The sequence below is a fragment of the Tupaia chinensis genome, unplaced genomic scaffold (genome assembly GCF_000334495.1).
Source record: "Tupaia chinensis unplaced genomic scaffold, TupChi_1.0 Scaffold000313_1, whole genome shotgun sequence".
Taxonomy (NCBI): domain Eukaryota; kingdom Metazoa; phylum Chordata; class Mammalia; order Scandentia; family Tupaiidae; genus Tupaia; species Tupaia belangeri.
In genome coordinates this window covers 971,860-987,442 of record NW_006159806.1, presented here as the reverse complement: position 1 = coordinate 987,442, position 15,583 = coordinate 971,860, and the positions used below count along the sequence as shown (strand labels likewise).

The 15,583-nt window shown below is 41.2% G+C and overlaps 1 protein-coding gene and 1 non-coding gene across 2 annotated transcripts in view; both read right to left on the bottom strand.

Moving 5' to 3' along the window:
* The window catches only part of HECA (HECA ribonucleoprotein granule regulator), a 107,729-nt gene extending 98,403 nt beyond the window's left edge, over nt 1–9,326 (bottom strand). Inside the window, exons 1-3 of the mRNA XM_006151097.1 lie at nt 9,234–9,326; nt 5,217–5,390; nt 4,662–4,859 (exon numbers count right to left, since the gene is read on the bottom strand). Of these exons, the coding sequence (XP_006151159.1) occupies nt 4,662–4,859; nt 5,217–5,390; nt 9,234–9,326 (465 nt within the window). The remainder of the gene's footprint in view (nt 1–4,661; nt 4,860–5,216; nt 5,391–9,233) is intronic.
* A 3,965-nt stretch (nt 9,327–13,291) lies between these two features.
* Nucleotides 13,292–13,398, bottom strand: LOC114008242 (U6 spliceosomal RNA). Its single transcript, XR_003549791.1, has one exon. It is a non-coding gene; the product is annotated as a U6 spliceosomal RNA (small nuclear RNA).
* Between the last annotated feature and the right edge of the window lie 2,185 nt (nt 13,399–15,583).

Below are 15,583 nucleotides of genomic sequence, written 5' to 3'. Positions count from 1 at the left end.
ACCGCGGTCGACTACGTGGGAGTCCAGTGACATAGCCATTACGCTAACTGCTGGTTCCCCACATAAGCTTTTTGAAAAAAAAAATTCTTAAGTATTCTCTGCAGGAAAAAAATAACGTAAGATCTATTAGTTAGATCTTTTTGTTTGCAAGGAATAGAAATCTATGTGAACTGCTGCACTGGCAGGTGGTGTGGTAGTTAAGGTGCTGGACTGCCACATGGCCGACCACAATTCGAGTCCCAAACCTGGTGGTTTGCTTTCTCACTTCCCCCATCCCCATCAAATTAAGAATTATCATAAACAAAATTAAATACATAATTATTTTTTTTAAAAAAAGAAATCTATGTGAACTAGCTAGGCAAAAGTGTGAGTTATTATAAATATGCAAAACTATTTTTTTAAATGTGTCTTAGATTGGGTACCCTAAAAACCAAAGCCTAAAGCTAAAGCTTATGAACTATTATTTAATTAGAGCATGCAAGCCTAGTGAGAAGTGAGGGGGCAGGAGAAGAAGCCATGAAAGGAAGGGGGGAGAGCTTAAACAAAAATGTTACTATCCTGGTCATCATTTGGTATAAAAAGAGACAGATTACTAGATGGGATGGGAGTCCTGTTTTCCAAGGAGTCATATCAGGACAGTCTATCCAATAGCTCCTGATGCCATGAGGCAATGATTTGTCCCATAGGTGTTGACTTGTCTACTTTTGGCTTGCATCGTCATAAATGGGCCCAATAGAGGTCTCAAAATTTCTCATGCTTCACAGTGAAAAAGAGAAAGGAGGTGAGAGAAAGGAGGTGACCAAGAGTGTAGGCACAGGGTCTTTTCTGGTTGTACCGCAGTTAGAGCCCACACAGAGTTACTCACTTATTGATTGCTGCAACAGTTAGTCAAAGGCTCTGGAGATGGGTATCTGAAAGGCTCTGAAGTTTACTTTGGAACTAGGGATGTCAGTAGGCTTCTGAAATGGAATAAAACAAGTAAGTGGGACCCAGGAAGGGTACAGCTGCCCTTGTTTTCCATTTCTCTTTTTGCCTCTCTCTGAAGGTCAGCTTCATTCTCTCGCTACAGACGGACTTCCTCAACATTGAAGGATGATCAAAAATGAATAAACTGGACCAGCACGTGGCACTGGATCCCACATGGCTGACTCTGAGGTTCAAGTCCTGGACCCAGAGGCTTGAAAAACATGCCAGGTGAGTGTGAGTACATACCTGAAACCACAAGAGGAGAATGGTGGAGAAGGGACTGTGGTGTTCCTGTCCTCACTGGGGGTGATTACCTCATTGTCCCTCTCTCTGTGTGTCTCTCTTCAGTGAGCACACACATCCTACAGCAAAACTTCAAAAGAAAAAGGCATAATAAAGAGAGCAGCATCGCACAAACCGACTATGTTGAGTAGCATGTTTAAGTAAACTCTCTTAAACTAAGCTTCAAAAAGTGAAACAAGTAACTCCAAGGGGCACATCATATAAATAGATGGAAACCCCAGTCAGCTACACATTTATTGCCATCCCAATCACCAGTGCATGCATGGAATTTGAAGGATATTAAAAATTATTTTAATTTGGGGGGCCAACAGGTGGCATAGGGGCTAAGGGACTGGACTCAGTCAACCACAATTCGAGTCCCAGATCCAGCAGCTTGAAAATTATCCTGGGTGCATGTGCGGATGAGCCCAAAATCCTAAGAGGAGAATAAAAGGGAAGGCATTGCAGCATGGCCATTCCCCCTAGGAGGTGATTTCTTACATTCTCTTTCTCTCTGTGTGTCCCTGGTGAGTACACATGCCCTATGGCAAAAATCTAAAAAATAAAAGATGTTGGTGTCAGCAGGTGGCATGGTGGTTAAGGCACTAGACTCCTACATGGCCAACCATGGTTTAAATCCTGGACCTGGCAACTTGCTTTCTCACTTTCTCTCTCTCTCTCTCTCTCTCTCTCTCTCTCTCCCTCTCTCTCTCTCTCTCTCTCTCTCCTCCTCCTCCTCCTCCTCCTCCTCCTCCTCCTCTTCCTCCTTCTCTCTCTGGTGTAAATGTATGTCCTGCAGAAAATTAAAAATAATGATATGATAAAGCTAAATAAATCATTAATTTTTTTAATTTTAAATTTTTATCTGGTAAAAAAAATGAGTGAGATTGGAACCAGCAGATGGTATAATGGTTATGTTGCTGGATTTCCATGTAGTTGATCATGGTTCAAGTCTCAGACCCAGCAACTTAAAACACGTCCTCACGGCTGGGGCGTGTGTGTGTGTGTGTGTGTGTGTGTGTGTGTGTGCCCAAAATCCCAAGAGGAGAATGGAGAAAAGGGAATTGTGGCATGGGCACCCCCCCAAGAGGGTGATTTCTCACTTTCTGTTTCTATCTTTCCCCTGTCTCTCTGGCAAGCACACATACCCCTATAGCGAAAAGAAAACAGTGAGATTAGCTTTTTTTAAAGAATTATTTTATTTGTTTAATTTTATTTGTTGTTATTATTACTTTTTAACTTGACCAGAGAGAGAGAGAAAGGGACAGTGAGAAAGCAAGCTGCCAGGTCCAGGAATCAAACAGTGGTTGGTCATGTGGAGAGTCCAGTGGAATTAGAAATCTGTGGTACTATGATGAAACTACACTTTCCAGCTGTTACAATACATTCATGAGAAATCAAGGCACAAAATAAATAGCCAAGAATAGCTACGATAACCCAGAATGTCTCTGGTCTCTATGAAGATATTAAAATTAAGGTTGCTAAGCAGATACTATCAATCTGTCATACCTTGATCTGGGACTGTCACAGTTTTAGCATATGCACTTACCACTGTCAGTTGTTGGCATTTAGAAATTTCCCATTCTTTATTACAATATCAGGTTGACTTTAAAATTTTTATTTTTATAGACATGATGTCATAAAAAGAGGCATAGAGATAGAGGCAGTGGAATGCTTCCTATTGGTTTTTCTGGATGATACTGGCTTGTCAGGCCAAGACCACTGCCAGGTGTATAAATGAGAATTTGAGTCCATCAAAGTATGGATGTGTAACTGAGTTAAGACTGGAACCACTACAGATTGGTGACCTTTCTCAGTGACATTTCTGTGAGAAAATTAAGCCCTACAGAGAATGATTGGGATGATTATTTTCTCAATTATCTTTGAGAGAAGACATTGCTAGTGTCATCACAGACACATAGGAAAGAAGTTAATGCATTGTCTACAATGCATCCTCAGAGCTTAATCCTGTCATGAAATCCTAGTTGAGAAAGGCCACAGAATAATTCAAATAGATTATACTTGTATTGAGCAAAATGGGTCGCCTCCTTTGAGTAGTTTGATGTTTCAATCCACTAAGTGCTTGATGGCCAGAATTACAAGGTGACCTATTTTAGTCCCATAGCCTAGTCATAGACAGGCAGATCCCACATGGGGCCTACCATGGTTTGAATCCTAGCCCTGGTAGCTTGAAAAACATGCTGACACATATGGGTGAATGCCCCAAATCCTGACAGGATGGAGAAATGGAGGAGAAGGAAGTATAACATGATCACGTCTTCTCTCTCTTTCGCTCGCTCTTTCTGTATGTCTCTGGCAAGTGCATGCCCTCTCTAGCAATTAACAAAACATGAATATACAAATAATATATTTTAGCATCTGGGTTGACCTCAGGAAATCTTGTAGCCTAAAATATTAATGGTGATTAGGTTTTTATTTATTTATGTAAAGTTTTTTTTTAGAGATATTTTTGCTATAGGGCACATGTACTCTCTAGAGAGACAGAAAGTGAGAAATCACCTCCTAGGGGCAATTGGCCACAGTCCGATCCCTTTTTTCTCCATTTTCCTCTTGGGATTTTGGGCACACACTCACACACTCACCTGGCATGAGTTTTAAGCACTGAGTCTGGGACTTGAACCATCATTGGCCATGTAGGAGTCCAGTTATATAACCATTACACCATCTTCTGGCCTTAGCAATTAGGTTCTTATTAACTTTGTAGAGTTGCAATTAAAAAATACTACGAAGTAGGTGACTTAATAACAGAAATTTACTGTCTCACAATTCTGGAGGCTATAAATCTGAAATTGATGTGTTGGTAGAGTTGGTTTCTTCTGTAGGCTATGAAAGAAAGCTATTCCAGGCCTCTCTCCTTGGCTTGTAGATGGCCATCTTTGTAGTTATGTGGCATTCTCCTCATATGGCTGTGTGTATCTGAATTACACGTGTTTTAGGATGTTAGTCATGTTGGATTAGAGTCCACCTCAACCACCTCATATTACCAGATTACTCTGGAAAGACCTTATTTCCAAATAAGGTCACATTCTGAGGGGTTAGGACTTTAAGAGAAATGTGACAAGTTTGTAAAAGCAACTGTTAATTTAGCCTAGACAGTTCGACTTCACTTTTTTTTTTTTTTGAGCTGCAATCCTTTCCTCAGTAATCTTTTTCCATAATCACCACTAATTCCAGGGATAGGCTCATATAATCCAGATTTAATCAGAGAAGCATATTTCCCTGGCATTATGATTGGTTTAAGGAAGGGCACATGACTAGAATCAAGTCAATCAGAGTCTTGCCGAGGCTTTCCCTGTAACTACCAGGAAAGATTACAGTTGTTAAGGCTCCTATAAGCATAATGGCTGGTGGCCATCTCTGGTGGCACTGTCTGAGAATAAAGTCAATCATACTGGATGCGTGGCACACTGCCTTAAGGACTCAGGCACTATTTTTCCTGGCCTCTTGGAATATTGACAGCTGATTGCTCTCAGCCGAGTTGCTCTCCATGCATTGCCCTCATTCAAACGGAGCCAGCTGGCCCCAATGACTGACTGATGTGGAGATGAAGACTTATAAAGACCTAGCTCCTTCCTCTGGGCAAAGCAACTCTAAAGGGTTATCCATTTCCAGAGCTTTTCACAGAATAAGCTGTCTCCTTCTGATTGTCCTGCTGTCTTCACTCCCCTCACCCATGTTGATATGGAGCACGCTCCCGAACAAACTTTCCTATATACAAATCTTCTCAAACCTATGACACCAACACAGAGAAAAGAAAATTGTAGGATGATTTTGCTCAAAACTAGGAATTCAAATCTTGTCTATATGGACCAATAAACTTCCTTTTCTACTTAAATTATTTGATTTGGGTTTTTGTCAACAACATAAACTAGGCTACTTACAGTCACAGACAGGATAAGTCTTCCAAGATCTTAGTGCCGAGTGGTTCTGAGCCCAGGCAGTCTTACTCCAGATCTGACAAGTTCCTTTGAGAGTTGGCACATCTTCACATAGGTCATGAGGATCCAGGCTACTACAGATTTGCCACACTTTTTCCTCAGCCAAATGCCTTTTTCCACTATTATGTTGCTAACAGAAATGCCTGACTCTAGGTAGTTCACAAAGAGCTCGTTCAGCTCACACTTTGGAGGTCCAAGATTGAAGGATCAACTTCTGGTGGGGCTACAACATGGTGAATGACAGGCGTTAGAGCAGATCAGCTGTCCAGAATTTGTGTTTGTTATGGCCTATATCCATATGGGCTCGGCCTGCCTCATTGCCTCTACTTATAAACACACCAGAACTCAATTATGGGGCCTCACTCTAGTGACCATACACACCCTAAGTCCCTACCCTGGGATACCATGAAAGAATTAAGATTTTACTTAACACTTTTAAAATAAATCAAGTCCCAATACATGAATGGGGGCGGGGGGGACACACCCAAACACCAACAGCAAATATTCATGTCTTACTCTTTTCAATTAATTTTTACAAAAACGTTTTGTAAATTTAAAATTTTATATTGCTGGACTCTCACATAGTTGACCACAGTTCGAGTCCTAGACCCGGCAACTTAAAGCTCATGCTGGGCACATGTGCACGTATACCCAACATCTCAAGAGAAGAATGGAGAAGGTATTGCAGCATGGCCATTCTTCCCCCAGGGGGGAGTTGATTTCTCACTTTCTATCTCTCTTTCTCTCCAGCAAGTACACGTGCCCTATAGCAAAAATCTCTCTTAAAAATTTTAAATATAAAAAATTTGTTAGGGGGCACAAGCACTTGCCTGAGTGAAACAGAGAGGAGGAATGCTTAAAAAATTTGCTAGAGGGCACAAGTGCTTGCCTGAGTGAAACAGAGAGGAGGAATGCTAGAAACCAGACTTCACCCCTCACCCTGCCTAGTGCGTGATCACTGGCCACCTACCTCATTCTAAAGTCCCTTTTAGGTCATTTATCTACAAACAAACAACAACAACAACAAAAGACCCTGTAAGATGGGTATCATTGTTCCCAATTTTTATGTGAGAAATTAATGCCAGTACAGGCGGCAGTGAACCCCAAGTCCTTTATCCATTGCTCGAAGTGGGTCTTAGAGCTGGATCTGGCTCTAAAACATGTACTCTTATTAAAATTACAATTGACCATTCTGGTTTTTTCTAAGCAAATGGTCATCCAGTTTACTGAGATTCAGTAGTTTATTTTTAATCAGTTTCCTCTTTAATTGCACACAAGTAGAATTATTTATTTTATAAACTGAGAATATATAAAAAATTAATGGAGAAGAATCTAAGCTACACTCTAGATTTGCCTCACTTTTACCTTGGGCGGATATTCATGTCCTACCATTAATAAGCAGTAATATGCAGGATGCTTTTCGTACAGTCACCATATGCTTTCTTATTAAAAGACTAATGTTTCCAGCCACAAGTGAATGGGAACACAGTCTTGTTCCTGTCATGGTCCTCAGTCTTGCCCTATCTCTGACTGTGTGCTGGTCCTCACCAGATTTCGTAGGTTTTTTTTTTGAAGTAGTTGTGACTTTGCAAGAGTCTTCCCAAATCTCCTTGGGCTTTTTGCCTTTCCTTGGGTGCCCATAGTCACTTCAATGCTGCCATCTTGCATCCTCTAGTACTGTTGGTTCTGTTCATTCACACAGTCCAAAACCCATCACTGAGTGCAGGACTCTTCTCTGCTACGTCCTCAAGACCGAGCTCCTGGCTGGATCTGTGATTCTTTGTTCTTTGCTTGGCTTTCTTGAAGCTGCGATTTCTCTCTGCTCACCCCGCCATGAAAACATCTTCCCGGGCGACATACGTTGGCTTCATCCCCAAGGTTGATAACTTCTATCAGGCCCTCTGGCCCTCTGATCCATCCTTACCACCAGCTTCAGAGGACATTTGATCTCTTCCTGGGTGTCTCTTTGGTTCACTCTGCTCCTCAGCAATCAATGCTCCTATTGTCTTCCTGAATCATGTGTCTGTTCACACTGTCCTGGGAAGAGCCATGCCTTCTGTCTCTGTCGGTTTTGGTGGGGAGGATTAAGTTCCTTGGGAATAGATGACTCCTTTCCCCATAGCTGCTTCCTGGATTCTTTTTGAAAAGATCTCGCTTCTTCCGCAGCTTCAGGGCAAGGGACAAAAAGGTCTGTACTTAATATGCAGACCTTGCAACCAGTCTTCCAACTGCTTCTCCTACAGAAATGCCTTTTTGATACTTAAACACTTCTTTTGTCATCCTCTGCCTTTGCAGATAGGTTACACATTTTTGTAACAACATTATGAAGTATTTAATATACTTTTAAATATATTTAATATAATTACAGTGTACTAAAAGAGTTGATGCTGCTCTTTAACTACCTAAGTTCAACTGAAAATATAGACTTGAACGTCGGGCTAATAGGAAGCACTATTTTTCTGTTATTTTATCATGAGATATTTATAAGTGTTCTGATAATAATATATTGCTATATGCATACTTTTAACACCATTTCCCCCAAATATGAACTCTTTAAAAGTTTAAAAACACATTCAGTACATTAAAAGTTAACAATGTGGTTAAGAATAAAAGAAATAGTTTAAATTTAAGTGGCATTTACTATATCTCATGCTCCTCGCTAAGCACTTTACAGATATTATCTCGTTTAGTCTCTCAACAACTCTAAGAGGCTGGTATTTTAATCACAAGTGCAAATAAGTGACCTGAAGCTCAGAGGAATTGTGAACTGTGAGTCCCAAAGTTAAGCCACAGTGGAGCTTGACTGCAAAGTCAACTACCAAGTGATTCTGCCTCGCTAAACCAGGTGTGTGTGAGAGAGAGAGAGCGAGACAGAGACAGAGAGAGAGACAGAGAGAGATTCAGACATCTAGAACATAGCAAATCTCAGTGTCTCACCAAAACAGTTTATTGGGAAGACTCTCACTCTGGATTCAAAACACATACATATAGTAAACTGAAAAATATGCTCGTATTTTTGCTATACATGATCTATCGTTTACATAGTTTTACACTATTAGAAAATGTCTTAAGATATAGTACTAGCAATGAGATTTGTTTTGATTATTTAAACGTGGTCCATATGAAGCAAACAGCCAATGAACTTGATAATTCCTTAAGTCCAAGTATGTGTTAATAATAAAATGCCCAGGGCATTGAATTTTTTCTCTTTCAGCCTCTGAAATGATGATTTGGTGTATTGCCACTTCAGAGTGACAAATAGGGAGCCATTTGGCCCAGATTTCATGGTAAAGAGGGTTGTAACATTAATAATGGCATTAGCGGTGAGTCACGGTGACAGATAAAGCAGCAACAGCAATCATGATACTATATTTACTACATGGAAATGGTATTATTAAAGATACAAAACCAGAACGTAACACATCCATCTTGTCATCTTACCATTTATTCAGAAAAGAGCAAATGACTCTTGTTCAACCCCAGAGTAAGTCCAAGAAGTCCCGGTTTGTCCCTAGGCTTGTGTAAAGTGATAGGATCTCTTTAATCTCTTTCTTATTTAGCTATTTCAGGACTGGCTCTTGAGAACCAAGTCAGCTCTTAGTAAATTATACAGCCTGCTCTTAGTGAAGGTCTTGGGAACATCTATTACTGCATGCTGGCATTCACCAAAATTCCCTTTGAATACACAAAGAGGCTCTGGAATTTTCCAAAAATACACACACTGTAAGTTAGGGACTTAAAGCCTTCTAACAATGAGCCAAGATCTCCTAAATTAACATCACTGAGACACAGTGAACTTCCTAACCACAGTAAATACACTCTTTTATAAACCTTGCGCTGGGTAATGTGGGCTGGCTAGCTCAACATGCAACCCGTTCTCCTTCTGGCTGGAAAGATTGGAAATCTAAAAATGATCTTCCCAAAACTCCCTTACAGCAAGGGTTCCCAATGTGAGCTATATCGTGCCAAGTACATGAATCTTGTGAGAAATAGAAGGCAGAAATGAGGTGGAGGCCATATTCTCACCAATGTTCTGTCATTTTTTTTTCTACAGTGGATGTTCCGAGGCCTGTTCTCAGCTTCCTGGCTATAAAGGGCAGTTGAAGTGGCAACAATCATGTCTCGATTCCAGTTCCCTGGCCCCTGGAGCACAGTTGCAAACCTGCATTCTTGAACTCATGCTGTAGTAGCAGTCTCAGAAACAGTACCTCCCTAGGTGTCAGACCCATATTATCCTTGGGTCTTTGAGGCACTCCAGGCCTCTAATCCGGCACCAGGGGAGCAGCTGTAAAAGCTGCCTGCACAGGGAAAGACACTCTCCAGCTCCTCCCTCACACCCTGCTGGTGAAGATAACCGGCCGAGGGAGCAGAGGCAGGAGCCATGGAGGGCGGTGGGCGGTGGACAGGGATAGTCCTCCTAGAATGCAGATCCAGGGTCTAACCAAGGACTTCACTCCCTTGTCAGGGCCCAAGTTCTCACACTCCCACCTAGGAGGAATTTGTAATTGTCACGAACTAATGACCACTAGGTGCTTCCCATTCTTCTCTTTTCTAGATGACAATATAGGTTGAGCCTCTCTACTCCAGAAATCTAAAATCTGAAATTCAGAACTTTTTGAGCACTGACTTTATGCCACAAGTGGAATATTCGGCACCTAACCTCATATGAGAGAACATGATAAGACTGCTGTGATACAAAAATATTGCATATAATTACCTTCAGGCTGTGTGTATACGGTGTACATAAAACATGAATGCCTTCTGTGTTTAGATTTGGGTGCTATCCTCAAGAGTTCATTTTATCTATGAAAATATTCAAAATCCAAAATCCAAAACATTTCTGGTCCAAAACATTTCAGATAAGGAATCCTCAACCTGGATTTATGGAAGTTATCCTGTTTCTTCCTCTCTGTCAGATTTTCAGCATGAACACTTTTCTATGCATTTAATGGCCAGCAAATCAATTAGAGAGGACTACACAGAGTCTTGGACTTTGAACTGACGTAGGAACTGGAAGGGTGTCTGGACCGTCTCCGGAAGGGAAGGCGTGGACGAGTTCAACGTGTGGGAAGAAGAGTATGCGTATTTGGAAGCCCAAAGTAAAAGATTGTGGCAGAGACTACGAGTCCACTAACATCTATTTTTCCCTTTAATGACAGAACTCACAAGTCTAGGCGGCGTATGATTGGCAAAGTAGCAAACATCTCTCTCAGAATCACTTACAGTTCAGTGCCGTTATGTTGCCAAGTTCTGGGCAATGGGATGTAGATAAAAGTAATTTCCATCTTCAGAGTGGTGCCCACCAAAAGGAAGGCATGGGCATTCCCTGCTCTTTCTCCCTTTCTCCTGTGGGAGATGAAGAGCTCTGAGGGAAAAGAAGACACTTCACCGGGGATGGGGATGAAAGACTCTGGAACTGACCTGATTGATTCTGGACTCTTCTGTGGCAGAATCATACTATTATCTCACTCAAGCCATTGTATATTTGAGTTGCTTTGCTATCAAAGCTTAGTTGTACTGTAATATTTGTATTTTACTATTCTAATACAGAAACAAATTTTTCAAAAGTCATTGACTAGTTGAACCTAGGGCAGAATCTGACCAGATAGAAATAAAAATTAGAAGCACATATCATTACTGGTTGTTCCCATTACAGCCCCTGGGAATTTGCATTGCTGTGGCATCTGTGGTGTCCCTAAGGCATCTTCATTTCCATAACCTTTCTCTTTTCAGTTTCTTGCACCTTTCTGATTGCTCCATTTCTCCTTCTCTGAACTCATAGGTATAAATGGGGAATTGAAGTCAATTCATACACATTGAGCACTTTATTCATGCTGACACTTTGCTAAGTTCTTTATATAATGTGCGGTAGACAGTATTATCATTACCATTTCTCAGAAAAGTGCAGTTCTGATTTATTAACTTCACCTAAAGTCATGTATCTAGAATTGGCAGAACTGGCTGAAATGCTCCCTCTGACTTGAAAACTTAGAGGTGTATGATTATACACAGCCCTCGTAGTGAAATTTCACATGTCTCCGAGAAGGGTGGAGAAAGGAATTGCCTATTCGTGTTCCATGTGGAACCCTGGAATCATGCATGACACACACAACTGCACACACTTTGAAAGTGCATTAACACTTCAACTCCTTGGGGGACTTATAATTAATGTAGTAATGATGCCAATGTACTGTAAATAGCATCGGTGACTTTTTTCTCCTGTTAATTATTAAACACTCTAGGTATTCTCCAATAGATTATGTACTCTTTTTCCTTTAGAAGCATCTAGTTCAGTGTTTTCCATCCTGCATGTTTACTGAAAAAAGCATGGTATCCTAGTGAAATTTATTTTATCATGACCCAATATTTTAAAAATAGATAAACAAAATAGAATAGATTATACCAAGAAATAAAAATTAGAATACAAGCGTCAGCAGGTAGCATAGTGGTTAAAGCACTAGACTCCTACATGGCTGACTGTGGTTTGAGTCCCAGACCTGGAGACTTGCTTTCTCTCTCTCTCTCTCTCTCTCTCTCTCGTGAGCACAGTTACCCTATAGCAAATTTTAAAATAATAATAAATATAATTAAATAAATAATTCTTCCTTAAAAACCAGACTGCATTGTGCACAAGATAGATACGCATTATTTTAGGGAAACATTTTAATAGGATATACATATATCCTAGGGTTGCATTCCAGAACACTACTCACTGGTTGGTATTGGCAGGGCCACATTCTCTCCAGAGGTTCTAGGGGAGGGTCCATCCTTGCCTCTTCCTTATTGCTGGTGGTCGCTGACCGTCCTTGGTCTTCCTTGGCTTATGCTGTGAAACTCGAGTCTCTGTCCTCATCTTCACATGGGCTTCTTCCCTGTGTTTGTCTCTGTCTCTTCTCCTCTTTTTACGAGGACAACAGCCTTATTAGATTGAAGTCTCGTTTTACTCCAGTATGATCTTAACTAATTATATTTGCAACAATCCTATTTTCAAATAAGGTCACATTCTGAGACTCCAGGTGAACATACATTTGGTAGGGTTGGGGGATGGAAAACACATTAAAAACCATAATTGTGTGTGTGTCTGTCCAAAATATGAATTTCTTCCTGCAAGTCATGATCATAAATGTGAAATCCTTTGATTGCAGTTGAAGGGGACATGGCACCCCCTTATTACATCAGCGAACTATTATAACATGTACTACATATATACATCCTAGGACGATGCCGAGAAGAGAAATGAACTGAGCCACGTGTAGACTCAAGGGCATGCCCACTGTCATACTTGTTTTTTTTTTAAATTTACATTTAATCACTATAAATCTTTATAGTATACAACATTGGTTCTCAAAGTATAAATACCGTGGATGTCAAGCAAGCCAAAGATAATAGTTTACACAATAACTTTCCATACTTGTGTCTGTTACATATTTTTGTTATTGCTTTTAATTTAATTATTTTTATACATTTTTTCCCACATTATATTGATACACGAAAAACTTTAAACTAGAACTGTGGACAAAGTTAGCATCTAGTTACAAGTACGCTGTAATTTTCTTCTGAAACATCTTAAATTAATTAATTAATTTACATTCATTCCCTGAGCATTGTCATAGCATACAAAATGTGATTTCCCATCCAAAATATACTGCCTAGTGACTTAATCATACATGTTATCATCATTAATTTTCTATTTCTAGTTTCATATATATTCATGTATATATATTTTTTTACCCCTATTTCTCACCCTCTGCCATTTCCCACTCTCCTCCCACACTATCTTAGGTGTCTATGGTTGTTTTCAAAAATATGGAAGGCTTGGGACCAGCAGTTAGTGTAATGGCTATGTCGCTGGACTGCCATGTAGTCGACCGTGGTTCGAGTCCTGGACCCGGTGGCTTAAACTCACGCCAGGCGCGTGTGCGTGCATGCCAAGATCCCAAGAGGAGAATGGAGGAAAAGGGATTGCGGCGTGGCCATCCCCTCTGAGGGGTGATTTCTCGCTTTCTACCTCTCTGTCTCTCTTGGTCTTTCTGGCGAGTGCACGTGCCCAATAAGAAAAACCTCTCCAAAAAAAGAAAAGAAAAAAAAATATGGAATGCTTCACGAATTTGCGTGTCATCCTTGCGCAGGGGCCATGCTAATCTTCTCTGTATGGTTCCAATTTTAGTATAAGTGCTGCCGAGGCGAGCACTGTCATACTTATTTGACAATAAATGTGTGGTTGTCTGATTCAGCAAGGGTAACTTAGCATGAATTTAGAAACAGAATTTTAAATTACTCTGATGATCATCTTCACTAGATGTCAGTGATCATCATGAATAGTTATTATTTTGCAGCCATGGGACCAGCAGTTGGCGTAATGGCTATGTTGCTGGACTCCCATGTAGTCGACCATGGTTCGCGTCCCAGACCCGGTGGCTTAAAACTCACGCCGGGCGCGTGTGCATGCGTGCCCAAGATCCCGAGAGGAGTATGGAGGAGAAGGGATTGCAGCGTGACCATCCCCCCTGGGGGTGATTTCTCGCTTTCTGTCTCTCTGTCTCTCTCTGTCTTTCTGGCAAACGCACGCGCCCTGTAGCAAAAACCTCTCAAAAACAAACAAACAAATAAACAAAAAAAAAAAAAAAAACAAGAAACCAAAAAATTTTGCTCCTGGGAACCAGCAGTTAGCATAATGGCTATGTCGCTGGACTCCCATGTAGTCGACCATGGTTCGCGTCCCAGACCCGGTGGCTTAAAACTCACGCCGGGCGCGTGTGCATGCGTGCCCAAGATCCCGAGAGGAGTATGGAGGAGAAGGGATTGCAGCGTGACCATCCCCCCTAGGGGGTGATTTCTCACTTTTTGTCTCTATGTCTCTCTCTGTCTGTCTGGCGAGCGCATGAGCCCTATAGCGAAAACCTCTCGGAAAAAAAAAAAAATTTTGCAGCCACTGTGGTGATCTCAGGTTGGTAACCTACAAGAAAGTATTTTTTTTCCTTTCTTTAATTTATTTTATTCTATTTATTTATTTTTAGTTTGTGTTATAAGGCTCAGGTGCTCACCAGCAAGAGACACAGAGAGAAAGTGAGAAATCACCCCCGAGGGGGGGCCATGCCACAATCCACACTCTTCCTGTTATAAGGCTCAGGTGCTCACCAGCAAGAGACACAGAGAGAAAGTGAGAAATCACCCCCGAGGGGTGGCCATGCCACAATCCACTCTCTTCCATTCTCCTCTCAGGATTTTGGGCACACACATACACATGCCTAGAGTGACTTTCCAAGCCAATAGGTTCAGTGAACCAGTAGCTGACCACATGGGATCCAGTGCCTTAACCTCCACACTATCTGTTGGCCTCTCTTCTTCTTCTCTTCCCCCCACCCCTCCTCTCCGCAATTGCTAGAAGGCACGTGTGCTTACCAGAGAGAAACAAAAAAAGAAAGCATCCCCTAATGAGAAGTGGTCACAGTTTTATCCCTTTTCCTCCATTTCTCCAGCCGGTTGAGATTTGGGGCACACAGGCACATGAACCAAGCATGTTTCTCAAGCCTCCAGTGTGGGACTCCAATCAACCAAGTAGAATCTGACTCCCTTAACCACAAGGCCACATAGCTAGCTCAGGGAGATTCTTGAACACACTGATGATACTTCAAAGACTTCCAGGATCAAGTCGGTTATAATGTGAAAGTAGAAGACTCCAAGTGTATATTACTATGAAATCCACATGAGTGAGGACTAGGAAATAATGTCAAAAAGTAAGTTTCAAGGATACAATGAGCAGCCCCCATGCTTCTTTTTTAGAATTTCTCTCACGCCTAAGTATCAAGTTTTCCTAAGTTAAAATACGTCAAATGTATTACTGATAGAATTACAGGTTCATTGAGGAAGAGCTGAAGCAAATATAGCAAATGATAACATTCCATTTTAGTTAAGAGGAACATGGATACCTTTTCATAATATCCACCGTGTTTTCTTATATGTTAAAACATCTCTTTCTCTGGGACCAGCAGATGGTGTAATGGTCACGTCGCCGGAATCCCATGTAGTTGACCATGGTTCAAGTCCTGGACCCAGTGGCTGAAACTCATGCCAGGCGTATATGCATGTGTGCCCAAAAATTCCAAGAGGAAAATAGAGGAGAAGGGATTGTTACGTGACCATCCTCTTGTGGGGCTATTTCTCACTTTCTGTCTCTCTGGTGAGCACATGCACCCTATAGCAAAAATCTCTTTAAAACAACAACAAAATTCTCTTTTTAAGAAATTAGGTGTGTTAAACAATGTTACTTTGCATTTCAGGCCTCAAAGACTCAAGCAGTAGCTGCCGGTTCCATTGTACAAGCTCCATGCTCTCTTCTGCAGATACCTGTAGAAGCTCTTTCTCATCTTTCTCTT